General features: G+C 47.5%; 5 protein-coding genes across 5 annotated transcripts; 4 read left to right on the forward strand and 1 right to left on the reverse strand.

The window, feature by feature from the left end:
* Positions 1–1,498: 1,498 nt before the first annotated feature.
* On the forward strand, positions 1,499–3,455 carry PAAG_05294 (auxin Efflux Carrier superfamily; the record flags this gene model as incomplete). Its single annotated transcript, XM_002792519.1, has 3 exons — positions 1,499–1,817; positions 1,927–2,093; positions 2,163–3,455. The coding sequence occupies 3 exons, from the start codon at positions 1,499–1,501 to the stop codon at positions 3,453–3,455; spliced, it is 1,779 nt and encodes a 592-aa protein (XP_002792565.1).
* Positions 3,456–4,469: 1,014 nt separating this feature from the next.
* PAAG_12018 (hypothetical protein) lies at positions 4,470–4,650 on the forward strand (the record flags this gene model as incomplete). Its single annotated transcript, XM_015847566.1, has 2 exons — positions 4,470–4,480; positions 4,545–4,650. The coding sequence occupies 2 exons, from the start codon at positions 4,470–4,472 to the stop codon at positions 4,648–4,650; spliced, it is 117 nt and encodes a 38-aa protein (XP_015702791.1).
* Positions 4,651–5,100: 450 nt separating this feature from the next.
* PAAG_12019 (hypothetical protein) lies at positions 5,101–6,696 on the forward strand (the record flags this gene model as incomplete). The annotated part of the gene is made up of 1 exon (XM_002792520.2): positions 5,101–6,696. The coding sequence occupies one exon, from the start codon at positions 5,101–5,103 to the stop codon at positions 6,694–6,696; it is 1,596 nt and encodes a 531-aa protein (XP_002792566.2).
* Positions 6,697–8,503: 1,807 nt separating this feature from the next.
* On the forward strand, positions 8,504–11,037 carry PAAG_05296 (hypothetical protein; the record flags this gene model as incomplete). The annotated part of the gene is made up of 4 exons (XM_015845531.1): positions 8,504–9,453; positions 9,513–10,032; positions 10,100–10,243; positions 10,315–11,037. The coding sequence occupies 4 exons, from the start codon at positions 8,504–8,506 to the stop codon at positions 11,035–11,037; spliced, it is 2,337 nt and encodes a 778-aa protein (XP_015699757.1).
* An 814-nt stretch (positions 11,038–11,851) lies between these two features.
* PAAG_05297 (ubiquitin carboxyl-terminal hydrolase) lies at positions 11,852–13,060 on the reverse strand (the record flags this gene model as incomplete). The annotated part of the gene is made up of 3 exons (XM_002792522.2): positions 11,852–12,698; positions 12,777–12,871; positions 13,019–13,060. 3 exons carry the CDS (start codon positions 13,058–13,060, stop codon positions 11,852–11,854), a joined length of 984 nt encoding a protein of 327 aa, XP_002792568.1.
* Between the last annotated feature and the right edge of the window lie 1,564 nt (positions 13,061–14,624).

A 14,624-nucleotide genomic window follows, 5' to 3' on the forward strand; every position in this document is an offset into this window, starting at 1 on the left:
ACTCCTTTTCGTTGTTGTTTTTCCTGATTATGTGCAGAATATTCTCTCACCCATACAGATAGTACTATCATTCCTCCGGGTGAAAGTCTAACGTATCGTCCATGAGATTTCCCAGATCGCCCTATCCAGGCCAAGGGATTCGTCCTGAGAACTTTAAATAATTAGGCTATCATTTAAGAACGTACAGTAGGGCGTCGTCTTAGCCCCAACCCTGCCGCTGTCAGTGCTCCCAGTCTAGCTGTCGATCAAATAACTAAACTTGGCGGAGAGCTGGAACTGAAGATAGACGCAAACAAAGAGGCAACAATTAATAAGGAAGCGCGTATCTATTTTTATAGATACACGCATCTCCTCTCTTTGGCCTGTCCCTGGATCTCTCCCGCCTGGTCCGTGTCCGCGTCCGTGTCCCTCTTGAAGGCAAGATAGGATACCCAGTTGGGAGTATATCTGTCTCCTCCCGAGGTATGAGCTTCAAAGCTTTTGTCGGCTGTAAAATAATAATGGTAATTAAATGGAATATCCTGAAGACTGAAGCAGGGGATCAGCAACTAATATCTCTTACAATACCTTCACAACTGTTGACCCTTCATATCCTATATCTATATCTATCTATCTATCTATCTATCTATCTATCTATATATATATATATATATATATATACTTATGTATATACTCATCCTTTGTATGAGGGTATCCCCACCCACGGAGGGAACCGTAAAGTGGTGGTTGCCTCCTGCCAAGAACCCGCCCCAAGGCATCTATCCACTCAAGTAGTAAATAAGGAACCTTAAATTCTGGCACCCGAACCGGGTTCTTCCAGCCAACCACAGCCTAATATTCGCTCCCGTGTTGCTCTGGCTCCCCCCCCCGCCCACGCCCGTCCCGGCTGTCAACCAATCCCTCAATATCAGATATAAATATCCAGATCGTAACAATGGCGGAGAGATCTCCCTACCTCCTCTCTTCTCCTCCAACTTGTCGCCGTGTGTTGCCATCTGGTATATAAGATTCCCTGTCCCACTCTGGCGACACTTAGTTCCCACGGAATTGCATTATAGCTTGAAACAGCCCTTGAAAAGGCCTCCCGGGAAACCAAGAAAACCTGCTCGCCAGAGCAACACACCCAAACTACGATTACTCATATTGGAGTGAACCTTACTTATTTTCTCTCGTCTTCCTTTTCTTTCTCTCTTTCTCTTTCTTTTGCCCGTTCGTCGTCTGTTATTTTCTCTTCAACCATCGCTTTCATCGTATCCAGGCTTGCATACATATAAACATAGCCGTCCTATCCCTGCCTCCCGCCCGCTGTCCTCGGCCTGAGCGGGTTGACGTGGTGTTGGGTTGGCCTGCTCTCCCTTGCCTTCCCTGTTTGTCTGCCTGCTCCCACTGCTTGCTGACACACACCCAACATTTCACTCTCACTCTCTCACACACTCTCTCTCCACAACCTCCATCTTTACCTCCCTCCCCCCGATCTCCCCCTCCGACCAGCTGCATAATGTCTTTCACCCTCCCAAAATCCTTTCTGAACGCCAATACCCCGCTCAGCAGCTATGCCGCCACCCTCTCTTTCAATAATAATACCTCCTCGCCCTTTGTGTCTGGTGCTGCTGCTGCTGCTGCCCTGCCGCCATCTCCAACCTCCCGTGGCGCCCAACCCCCTCTCCCAAACTTGGCCTTGCTGGTCTTCGAGGCTGTCCTAGAGGTGGTCTGCGTCAGTCTGCCGGGATACATCGTCGCCCGCATGGGCATGTTCGATGCTAACGCCCAGAAATTCGTTGCGAATCTCAATATTATTCTGTTTACCCCATGTCTTGGTATGTGTTCTCTTGCACATGGTTTCCATCCGTCAATCCATATACATGCATCTATCTATCTATCTATCGATCTATCTATTTATATATGTCATGCTAATTACAAAGACAGTCTTCACGAAACTCGCATCCCAACTCACCGCAGACAAGCTTACCGACCTCGCCATCATCCCCTTCATTTTTGTCATCCAAACCTTAATCTCGTACCTTTGTTCCGTCATCGTCTCCCGCGTCTTCCGCTTCAAAAAGCGCCAGTCAAACTTCGTTGTTGCTATGGGGGTATGCATCTGCCTGCCCAATATCAATATATACTTCATAATTCAAAAGGAGATACTAACTCTTATACAGGTCTTCGGGAATTCCAACTCCCTTCCCATCTCCCTTGTCCTCTCCCTCTCCCAAACTATCAAAGGCCTTCATTGGGACCGCATCCCCAACGATAACGACAATGAGGTCGCCGCACGCGGTATCCTTTACCTTCTCATCTTCCAGCAACTGGGACAGCTTCTGCGCTGGAGCTGGGGTTATCGCGTCCTTTTAGCGCCACCAGAGACGTACTATCGGGACGAGGAGGAGCGTGTGAATACGGTGGAGATATATACAGATGAACCAGATCAAGCGCTTATCGACACGAGTGACGTTGTTGACGTTCATGGTGGTGGTGGTGATGGTGGTGATGATGATTATGGACAAGCCACGTCCAGCGCACCGTCGAGTTCGGGGGATGTAACGCAGTTCGAGTCTGGAGGTGCAACCCCCATCATCACCCGACAGTACTCCTACTCAAAACTAGCAGCCGCAATGGACGACTCAGACGTTGAAATCGAACAACTCAATTCCGATTCCGATCCTTGCCGGCCTCTCTTCCCCTTCCACCAACTTCAACCCAAACCATTGCACCCCTGGCACCACAAACTCGACTCCCCCTTCCTCTCAGCCCTCTGCCACCTCCATAACACCACCAAAACCCTCTCCCAAAGAGCGTTTCACTCCCTGCCTCTCCCCTTTCAAAAGTTCCTCCGCACCCTCTCCCACGCCCTCACGCGCTTCCTCATCGGCATATGGCACTTCATGAACCCACCGCTCTGGGCCATGCTCTTCGCCATTCTCGTCGCCTCTATCCCCTCCCTCCAACGCCTCTTGTTCACCCGCGGCACCTTTCTCAGCAACTCCGTAACCCGCGCCGTAGAGCAGAGCGGCGGTGTCGCTGTGCCTCTCATCCTCGTCGTGTTGGGCGCCAACCTGGCACGGAACACCTTACCCGCCTCATCAAAGCTGGACTGTGATCTGGATTCCTTTCCCGATGAACCCCAGCACCCTAAGGAAGAGCGAAACCTGATCATCGCTTCCCTCCTCTCCCGCATGCTCCTGCCAACCCTCTTCATGTCCCCGCTCCTCGCGCTGGCCGCCAAATACATCCCAGTGAGCATCCTGGATGACCCGATCTTTATCGTCGTCTGTTTCCTGCTAACGGGGGCACCGTCCGCGCTGCAGCTGGCGCAGATATGCCAGCTGAATAACGTGTACATGCCGGTGATGGCGCGGTTGTTGTTTCAGAGCTATGTTGTGTGGATTCTGCCGTCAACGCTTGTGCTTGTTATGCTCGCGTTGGAGGTTGTTAGGTGGGCTACAGCGTCGTGATGGGGATCATTATGTATTTGTTGTATTTCTTAAACGAATCAATTAATCGAGCACTCCCCTCCGCTCTACATTTGTTCGTTATTTGGGATTTTAAGCCATGATTTTGATTAACCCCTCTTTTTATTTTTATTTTTTATTTTTAATTTTATTTTTATTTTTGACCTCTAATTCTTCTTACGTTGAGCTGTTTCGTGCATCCATCATCATATGTCGTTTGGCGAGTGATTTTCATATTTATTTTCTTTCACCCTTTTTTACTTAATTTTTCTTTCTTTTTTCTTCTTCATATTATTTCCCAGTTATTTTCCATGTGTGGTGTTCACCTTCTTTTCTTCGGGATTCTCTATTTCTTGTTAACTTGGCTTTCTGTACCCTATGCCGCATAAGAAATTTGGTCATTGCATTGGATTTGAAATAGGTGTTCGGGCCCGGGAAAAAAAAAAAAAAATAAAATGAAGAGGAGCCTTGGAAGGAGCCTCTTTTCTGTTTGTCTACCGAGACAATAATTGCATTGATATATAGATTTTCATGAGATGAGATACGGTTTATGACATGGATATGGATACCGTTTCCTGTTGACAGGATTGCTTCGCTTTTTAACCCTTTTTTGCACAAAAAAGGGGAAGTCAAATGAATGATCCGTAGTCTGTAGAATGTAATACTAAGTTGGATGCCTATATTTTACTTAGCTCTTTCCCCTTGTGGATCTGGTATCGTCTGTTCCGTTCCTTCCACGTATACACACACCCCCGGAACAAGTCTCCTTCCTCCCGGGATGCAATTGTTCTGCACCTTCCCAATCCCACACAACATACACAAACACAACCCAAACGCACTACATATAAAACCCCACCATCCCCCCCCTTTCCCCTTTCAATCCCCTTCATTTCCGCCTCCAGCCCTCCAAGGACACTCGTTGCCAGCATAACCCCACCCCCAACAACAACCTCAATCCCACCCACCACACCCGCAACGCCAAAAAAGGACAGAAAAAGACACCCCAAATGTGCCCAAATGGACGTAGAGTATGGCGCAGTCGATGTCCATGCCGCTGCCGGTACAGATACCGATACCAGTAACCAACTACAGCTCCGTCAAGGCAAGTTTCGTCCTCGCCGCTGCTGGTGTCCGCTGCTTCAGCTTCGGCTCCGCCAACTGTACCCGAGCCGGATCTTGCGCCTTCATCGACACTTGAACGGGAACGGGGTGTACCGTTGCTTTTCGCTCGTTTGTGTGTGGGTGGTTATTTTGCTGCTTGTTTATTGTGTGATTGGGGTTTTTGGGCGGTGGGTGTTGGCTGGGATTTGAAGTTTTTGAATTTTTGAATTTGTGAATTTTTGACCTCTTATTTTATTTTTATATTTTTGTTTTTGGTTTGGGTTTGGGGGGAAAGATATTGTTTGGATTTGGATATTGTTCTAGGACATTCTCTTTCAGATTTTGGTTTCGTGTTTCGTTGTTCCAGGTTTCGGGTTGGGGGGTGTTTCTTTGGTTAATTGGATTTCATGCTTTTGTTAGGTATGTATCAACCGTTGAAGCGGGATTTGGGATTTGATGGAGGAGGGACGTTGTGTTAACCGCGGATGACGCTCTTAGCTTTCTGTTCCATCGCGTTTATATTCTAGCGAATTATATAGTAGAAATAATGGCGCCTCCTCCGCCAATTCCCTATAGGGAACCTCCACAACCCCCCCGATCTCGTCAACCCCGTCGACCCCCTGGGCTAACAATTCAGCCTGTTGCCCAGCCCCGTCGAACCCGTCGAACCCGTCGACACCCTGCAGCCCTGGAGCCAGGAAATCAGTCTGTATCCCAACCCGTTGCATCCCCGTCACATCCGAGATCACGTCCACAGTCGCGATCGAATGTACAGTTGGTACCTAATGCTGCGCAACAATCAACTTCACTAGGGATAGCACCTCTGCCGCCACCGGTAATACCCAACCCACTAATAGCAACGAACCAGAATGACGAAAACCGAGAGGGAAACAATAATACTGACCACAGGGTACGGTATATTCCGCATTTCACTATGATCCGCATACACCAGATGATTCATGTTCTTTTGAATGATCTGCTCAGAGATCCCCAAGTCCGTCCCATGGACGTGGGGATGATTGCAGACTCTGCTGTTGCGAGGCTGGCCACCATCTTCTCGGCCTCTGGAGCGCTCGGCCTTCCTGATCGCCGTAGAATACAGTTGCCGAATAATGTGCATCTGGACAAACACTGGATTCTGCCAAACGCTGTGCAAATGGGATATTTGAGCCCGGACTTGAAGGTTCTCGCTAGAACGTACCTGACCTCTGAGAAGCAACGGCAAAGAAATCTCCCATTGAGTGACATTATCGAGGGATTAAATGCGGCGATTGCAGAGGGGAAACTTTTTGGCGTGGAGGACCGAACGATATTGGTGAACCTTAGCGACATGTTTGTTGTGAAAATTGGCCAGTATGATATGCTCGATGACATTGAGATGCTGCGATATATCGCGGCAAATGCTCCCCAAGTTCCACTGCCGAAAATCCACGGTAGTCTCAGGGCAGTGGATATGAACATGGAGTGGGGTTTCCTATTCATGTCGAATTATTGTACCGGATATACACTAGGTGACCTCTGGAGCCGGCTTGACCATGAGCAGAAGGTCTCAATCAGGGATCAACTAGAAGGAATTTTCAGGGCCCTCAGATCTGTCGAGCCTCCCCGTCCGTTCTCACAACGCCAAGCCACTCTTGGCGGCGGTTCTCCACGTCGCTGCAGGGATTCGCGAGGGTACACATATCTCGCATTGCAACCTCTTTATAACGAGGTGGACTTCAATAAATTTGTCACTAGTCACCTTCCCCAAAGAAATGCATGGAGTACGCAACTCAAAGGCCATCTTCGGGAAGATCACAACATGGTTATGACGTATGGCAACCTCCATCCCCGGAATATCATCATAAGCCCGGTCCCTCAAGCTGGCATGCCTATTGGTGGCAATAATCCGAACCTCTACCAAGTGGTAGCTGGAAATGCTACCCGTGCTGAAGTCGAAATTGCCGCACACCGCGAGTGGCGAGTGACTTGTCTTGTCAACTGGCAAAGGGGTGGTGTTTATCCGGAACACTGGGAGTATGTAAAGGCGCTGAACCCGTCTGATACGGCAGGGTGTCTGCCGCGTTGGTGGTATTATCTACCGCGCTCGATTGGGACGTGGCCTATCGAGCATGCTGCGGATTGTTTGGTAATGGTGCCATAGCCTATAGGAGGAATATCGTTGTGACTGGAGAGGGTGTTATCCTTTCTGTATCTTGTTTTGTGTTTTTCTCTTTCCTGGCCCCGTTGTTTTATATTGCATATTGTATTCTTTTATTGCGTCCGTCTGTTTGCATGAAGCTTGGTCTTTATTAATTCCTTTCATTAAATTGGCTAAATAGTATCTGGTGTTCGATGGGGAGAAATTGATAATTGTTAATAAGAGGCTTTTACCTATCTGCATTTGTTCCTTAGCCTAATTCTGCTGCGGGGTGAATGAGCAAGCTTAGCTCTCCCGTGTAGATGCACAAGATCCATGGATGCGGGAGCTTGCTGCAGGGCAATCTCGTAAAGGCGGAGCAGGGAAGACCTAGAATATTCTCCGATGTTGATTCTTGGAGGACTGAGTGGGTCGGGTCATGGGCGAGTACGCCAGACCTGCCTGGGATGCTCCCGTGCTGAGGTTGAGCTAAGCTCCATCCGAAGATTGAAAAAAAGTTGAGGCGGGAAATGTAGGTAAAAGCTTAATTACCAGGGGTTTGCAAAGCATGTTTTCCCCCTAACCCAGTTAGCATACATCATCATTTACTTATTTATTTATCTTTTATATCAACATTGAGAAAAAACTGGTTAATTGTCTTTCATCCATTTTCAACCGTTCCAAATACAAAATATTTTTGTTGTTAGTTGATCTGTTATGAAAAAGGGTAGCGATATGCTCTGCTGAGTCAGCATCAGGTGATGATCGCTTCTGTGTTTGGCTAGACCGGGACTGCACACTTCGAACCTCGGGGGCAAAAAAAAAAATATTGTTATTTCTTCTTTTTGTTGATGGTGATGCCTCTGCTCAGGTACCACTCTCGTGCATTATAGAACATATGTATATAACTTGGACCTGAGCTCTCTCTACATTTTCATCTCGCTCTCCGACAGCTGCCATCGCATGTCAAGTCATCCGGTTCTCTCTATGGGCGCATCAATCATTGCCATCGGAAGTTCCCTGTTTGATTTCGATAGAGACCACAATAACGTTACCGCCGCCTCTTCCCCAACATGCCCTCACTGATATTACAGTTTCGTTCGCTCCATCTCTCCATGCAAATGGGCAAATGAGCTCATCCATACACAGAGTGAATCCTAGAACGAAACTGGAAAAAAAAGGGTGGGGGGGTAGAAACGAATCCTACGCCGCTATTCCCTCTAGAATATAAGCAGATTTGATGCCTTTATTTTCTTTTCTGCTCTTCTACCTTTTTCATCCCTATGCACTAGGCTGAGGTTCACCCATCACACCCGTCGAAAAGCAGCTTGCTGTGATAATGCCCTCCAATATGGAGGACGTGGTCGTTAATACCTCCGTCGGTTCCAAAGAACCCGTGGAACCGCAAAATGGCGTTTCTAGTAAGTTGGATTCTAATTTTGCTGCAGTGTTCTATGCGGTTGGGTGGTTTGTTTTAGTATTTGAGTACAGGAGTTGGTTATTTTTTTTTATCTGTTTGAGAAGACTTGTATTGTTGCATTTTTTTTTTGTACTACCCTTCTGTAAAATGAAACCTGTTGAGTTTGATGACTTGAGGCCGGCCCCGACTCCTGGTGGGTCGGAATGTGCGTTCCTTTTGGTTGGACTCTCTGAATTCTACAAGAGAATAGGAGAACTAAATATATCATGGTTTAGTACTTTGGCGTCATATACACATTTCTGAACTATCCTCTTTCATCATATATGCATCTCTTCAGTTGCGAGTGCTTTTACCCGAAATCAAACCAATACTTCTATAACATAGATTTACTAACAGAAAACGGCAGGAAATATGGGCCCAAGGACAGATACCACTAGCCCACAATGTCAACCAACGACTGGAGACTTGCCTGGTCGACCTGGCGTGGAAAGTCGGCCAATCAAGCAACATCGTGCTAGCACAGGAAGGAGAGTAACAGCACGGCCAGCGCCCCACTCTTCTCCCCCTTCTATGGCTTCACTGGGCTCGCTAAGCACTCAAATCCAGAGCTTCAAATTTGAATCAGTCATTCAAGATGAGAGTGACCCCGAAATGCAGGGTCGCAATGTTGAGGAAAGCTCCCATGCTCAGCTAACTTTGCTCGCACAAGTCCGTGACTGGTTGCAACAAGAGAAAGCCAAGTCTTCAGTGCGGAGGATGAAGAAGACTGGTGCCACAGAATCCCCCGTGCCGGCTATGGCCTCTGGAGACGCTACCCATGCGGCAACTCGGCAGAGAAGTGATTCCCAATGCTCGGATGGAACATTGGCTTTGGAAAAACTAGAGCAGATTTTAGCACAATATCCGGTTAGTGGGAAGGAAGGTATTCCAAGTACTGTAATCCGCCGGAAGAGATCGTCAATCTCTCTCAGGCGTCGAACTAGTACAAGAAGCCTAAGGCGGGGTTCTATATCCGATTCTAATTACTCGGATGCTGATCAAGCTGTGCCCAATGCTAATGTTGCCCTTGACAACTCCAAAACTCTTTTATACGGCGGAGGTGAAGCGGACAGTGATTTCGGGAACCAGGGCTTAAATAAACCCGCTTCTAAGGACAAAGAACATTGGATAAGATTCAAATATGAAATCGTACGCCTGACGCATACGCTGGGCTTAAGGGGCTGGAGACGAGTCCCTATCGAAGACTCTCGTAATATTGAGGTTGTTCGCCTTAGTGGAGCACTAACAAATGCCGTATATGTTGTCTCTCCACCGCAAAACTCACCTAGTACTTCTTCACTTGCGCCTAAGCGTCCTCCTCCGTAAGTTTATGCCATTCAGAAGTCCGGGGTCCATTACATGAGTTAACACTACTTACCAGGCAACTCTTATTGCGCATCTACGGGCCGCAAGTGGAACATTTGATTGATCGAAAGAATGAACTCCAAATTCTGCGGCGTCTGGCAAAACGGAATATCGGACCCCGTGTACTGGGGTCGTTTAACAATGGCCGTTTCGAACAGTATTTTCATGCCAGAACTCTCACGCCAAAGGACATTCGAAACCCGGAGACCTCTAAACAAATTGCCAAACGAATGCGGGAGCTGCATGATGGCATTGAACTGTTGCCCGAAGAGATAGAGGGGGGTCCGTCTATATGGAAGAACTGGGATAAATGGGTTGAGAGATGCAAACAGGTGGCATCGTGGTTGGATCGCGAAATTATGTCTTCGCATAATCAGTCCAAGTCTGAAACAGAGTGCTGGCGGCGACAAGGCTTTGTGTGCGGTTTGCCATGGCCAAAGTTCCGGATGGCAGTTGACGCTTATCGGAAGTGGCTGGTAAATTTCTACGGCGGAGCAGCTGCAATTAATCAACAGCTTATATTTGCTCACAATGACGTAAGTACTGTCTGTCTATGTCTTACCAATGGTTTCTCGCGAGTCGCAAACACTGATATTCTACTAGACGCAATATGGCAACCTTCTCCGCCTTGAGCCAAGCGGAGAATCTCCTCTTCTGCTACCTCCGAACGAGCATAAGCAGCTTGTAGTCATCGACTTTGAGTATGCGTCAGCCAACACTCGCGGTCTGGAGTTCTGCAACCACTTTGTAAGTTGATTCCTCCATTGATAGGTTTCACTGTCAGCAGTAATTTTTCGTCAGCTAAATAACTACGCTAGACGGAATGGTGCTATAACTACCACGATCCAGACCGGCCATGGGCATGCAATACAAAGTGGTACCCCACCCCTGAAGAGCAGGAACGATTCGTTAGAGCATATCTCAATCATCGACCACACATCATACAATCGACGGAAAGACGTGATACCCAGTCCGCACCCACTTCAGTTCCGGATACAAGTACCTCATCGAGCGCTGTGGGGACTCCAGTCTATGCTACACATTCCAACAGCCCCCGCTTGTCTCCCTTTATGCTTGACAGTCAGGATTCGCCTATCCAACCATCTTCGCGACAGGTTAACGATCGAGCCGATCAAGCTCTTGATCTAGAAATACGTAGTCTCCTCCGCGAAACCTTACTCTGGCGTGCGGCGAATTCTGCGCAGTGGGTGGCGTGGGGGATCGTCCAGGCCAAAATCACTGGGATGGAAGAAGCTCTCGCAGCAGCAGCTTCCGCCTCTGCTGCTTCAACAACGACAGAGAAACAGGCGCCCGAAACAATGGCCGAAATGGAGGAAACAAGCACCGCGGAATCAAACGACGGAAGCGACCACCTCAGTGAGATAGCCGACGAACACACGGGAGAATTTGATTACCTAGCTTACGCACAGGATCGGGCTCTCTTCTTCTGGGCGGATATGTTGTCGCTAGGTCTTATAAAAGAGAGCGAGTTGCCTACTGACATGGCCGAGCGTATCAAGGGACATGTAATTGGGTATTGAAAGTTGCATACTTGAAAGCATGGAAATTGGGGTTTTGAGGACGGTTACGAATGCTGGTGGGAAGTGACAGTTTCAACAGAATTACGGCTATCACCCTAGCCCGGGTGAATCCACCGCCTGCATTTGCTTCGAAAATTGCACTAGGGCGCTCAAATACGCCATCGTTTCCGTTGTTCATTTGTGTTCGTGTTTGGTCCTTTTGCCTGCATCATTGCTGGTGTTTCTGGAGTTTTCTGTTTTAATAAAATATATTTAGAGCTTAACCTTTCTTTCACTCATAGCAGGAAGTGGGTTGCCTTTTTTGTTCCAAGGTCGTTCTTTATTAAAAATTTTCCCTGTTTAATCTGCATGGTGGTTTTTTTATTATTTTTTTTTTTTGGCTACGATACCGTGGATTTCCGCAGAGTTTGGTACGAGTATTTGGTATTGCGCTTGCTAAATTGACCATTGGAGACTGATTATGTCGTTGATTGATTTGTCGATCCACCTGCGTTTTGCTTGATGGGCTATTATATCGTATGGACGATACATACGGAGCACATGCACAGAAGTTCTTGTATTTGAAGATCCGGCTAGTAGAAGAATGAGATGCAATTGGAGGAAACAGATTGTGAAATTGGGTGCAGGATGACGCATCGCAGAATAAGTTGCCTGGAATTCTCATTGATGGATGATCTTTCAAAAGCGAACTGGGGAATCATAATGAAAATACCCGAAAGAAATGGCCATATTAAGAGAATTTATACCATAACCGGCAAAGGATAAAAGCATGCTAACTAACCCCGCCTAGTTGTTCGTAAAATTTCCTCCGTCGCTACTCCAGATCCCCCCCACTCACCCCTCTCGCCCTCCTCAATTCCAACCTCCGCTGTGTCTCTTTCTTTGCGCCCTCAACCCATTTCTCGTAGGCCTCCTCCCCCTCTTTAATCTTCATCCCGACAACACCCTTAGCCACCTCCCCAATAAACCCGATAAAATTACACCTCCTCAACGCATTTTCGCTTGCCCACGCCCTCCTTTTCCTCTTCTGCCTCTCCAACATCTCTACATCCCCTATCTCCTGCGCCCGCACCCTAAGATCCTTCACTACTGCCATCAGATTAAACCGAATCTCCCCCTCAGGGTACCTGGCAATCCTCCTCTGCAACACCTCAATAACCTTTTCTGGAAACGACCCTTCCTCACACGGCCCATGGCTAATGGGGAAAGGTTGCAATCCATCCAATTCATACAAGACACCTTTAAATGGAGTATATGCTATGAAATGGTATAGCTCAGCATCCTCCTCGGAGAGAGATGGGCGGGACGTCTCGTCGACGAACGGCGAAGCGCGCGCAAAGGCATTGTGCGAGTTGCGAATCCGTGTGGAATTGCTAAGAGCCTCCCCGCGTAGCTCTGGTGGGAATCCTGTCGTGAAGTCCTTGAAATCGCGGAGCTCGGGCCCGATATCGATACCCATTTGTGAGGATTGGGTCGTGGAATCTTGGTTGAGAATTACGGATAGGACGGCCTGCGTGCCACAGGCGTTCTGGATAGTTTGAGCTGCAAAGAAGAGGCCGTCATCGGTTGCGTCACGGTCGTAGGTGCCGTCTTGCGGCGTAGCCGAGTTGCGGGATTGGCCGCTAACCCATTTGAAGAGGAAGATTACGCCGTATACGGGGCTGTGGGGTGGGAGAATTTAGTATATTGTTCAGATTGCCTCTGGCGGTGGGTCTAATAGGTAGGAGCGAGCACTATACCTTAACGACCGGATGGTGTCTGCATCGAGAGATATAAGCTCTTCGAATTGGACATCCTTGACCCCAAGGCTCTCTATCAACGAGGTGAAAACACCCTGTGTTCAGCAGTTCAGCAGTGCGTTCAGTCATGTTTTTAAAAGCATAGATGCTCAGGTTAATAGCTAAGTATATATCGTGGAGATTCTGGACACAACAGCAATTGAAGCAGATCCGGTCCAAGTAAGGGAGCGGAAGAGACAAACCTCGTCCGACTCGATAGTACTCCAGCCACCTTCGTCCGCCATGCTTGCAGCTGCGGGTTTCTGTAATAATTCGTAGTAAGCTCCCCCGTGATTGAGGTTTCCCGGTCAATCCACTGCTTGTTGGGTATCCCGTAGGTTATACCGGTGCGATCCAAGAAAGGGGCTTGGGATCTATGTGTATATATATATTTCCTGGCGCTGCTTCTTGCTGCGGTTCTCCCAGGTTCGATGTTTATTTGATGTTGAGGATGATGAGGATGATGTCAATGCTCAGTTTGCATGTCTGGCAAACATGCTGTTTGCGGGTTTAACAACTAAGCGGGTTTCAACTTGGGCAATTTCAACAACATTCCGATTTTCGCAAAGGCACAAAACCGAGAAGACAGACTATCCCCCAACTGCTATATCTTTCTTTCGTTTGTATAGTTGACACAAGAAATTGTGGCTACGTTCTGAGCCGGAAATGCAGAATTCTTCTTTCGCGATTCGGAACAAATACTAGCCTCCTGCGAAGCTATCACGAACAACATGGGGAAGAGATGATGAAGCATCTGTGCGCATCCAATCTACAACTGGTGTTGACCCCCTACTCATCATGCCTTGCTCAACTTCGGTGTGTCGCAGTTTGTTATCCTTCTTCTCCCCTACAAATCGCCCCTGGCAGAAGACATATTTCATCTAACCAGTCTTGACCACGACAACCTATTGCGGCTGCCAGACATATACTCGGTTCAGGATGATTTCCCAGTGTTTGGACCACACTTTATAGGACTTCAGCCGTACGTCTGAGGCAACAGTCCAGGGACATCTGGCGTGACGGGGGGAACCATCTCCAGTGGTATACGTTTTGGATTGTATTTGTGGGTGGGACGGATTGCTGTAGTTTTATCAACGATGCAACAGCTGATTTGTTGGAATTGCTCAGTTTTATTTCGCTGTTCGACAACGACCCTGAATGAAATGTATACCAGACGGAAGTCGTCGGAGGAGTTTCAAATGCAGGAATCAGACCATTTGCAAGATTTTGGAAATTTGTAGTCTTAAGTTTGATTAAATATTACTGCTCCTAGCAAGACGGTCTAAAATGTAAATTCGAATCACGCCTAGCAAGATTGAAAGGTCCGTCCTCCGTTTCAAAAACCCTTGGTCAAAGAGAGCGGCCTTCCAAAGCATTGTTGGTGAACTGGCTCTAGTTTTTGAATAGTTAATTCTCGGATTTCTTGAGTGGCTGGAGACGAGATGAGTATTTCTAAATGTCAGTTAATTAGGGGTTGATGGTTAGACTGCTAAAGAGGATGATGACCTTAACATTTAACACAACCTACTGAGGGGAGTTTTAACCCCCCAAATCACCCGTTGTTATAGTTAGCTACCCTGATACAGATATCTCAGTATTGTAATAAATATTTTCATAAAAGTGATGTATATATTAACTATTGCAAATAGAGCCAAAATAAATCATATAAATACTTACCTATAATTTAGTTTAAAGTCCATTTATTTAGCGAAATAGCATGATCAGCAGAACTCGGCAGAAGTTCAAGCCGAGTGGGTGACCACGGTGACATAAGTTGGAAGAGGGTTACTTCAGCGGGCTTCAAAGCGG

This window comes from Paracoccidioides lutzii (genome assembly GCF_000150705.2).
Source record: "Paracoccidioides lutzii Pb01 unplaced genomic scaffold supercont2.14, whole genome shotgun sequence".
Classification (NCBI taxonomy): Eukaryota; Fungi; Ascomycota; class Eurotiomycetes; order Onygenales; family Ajellomycetaceae; genus Paracoccidioides; species Paracoccidioides lutzii.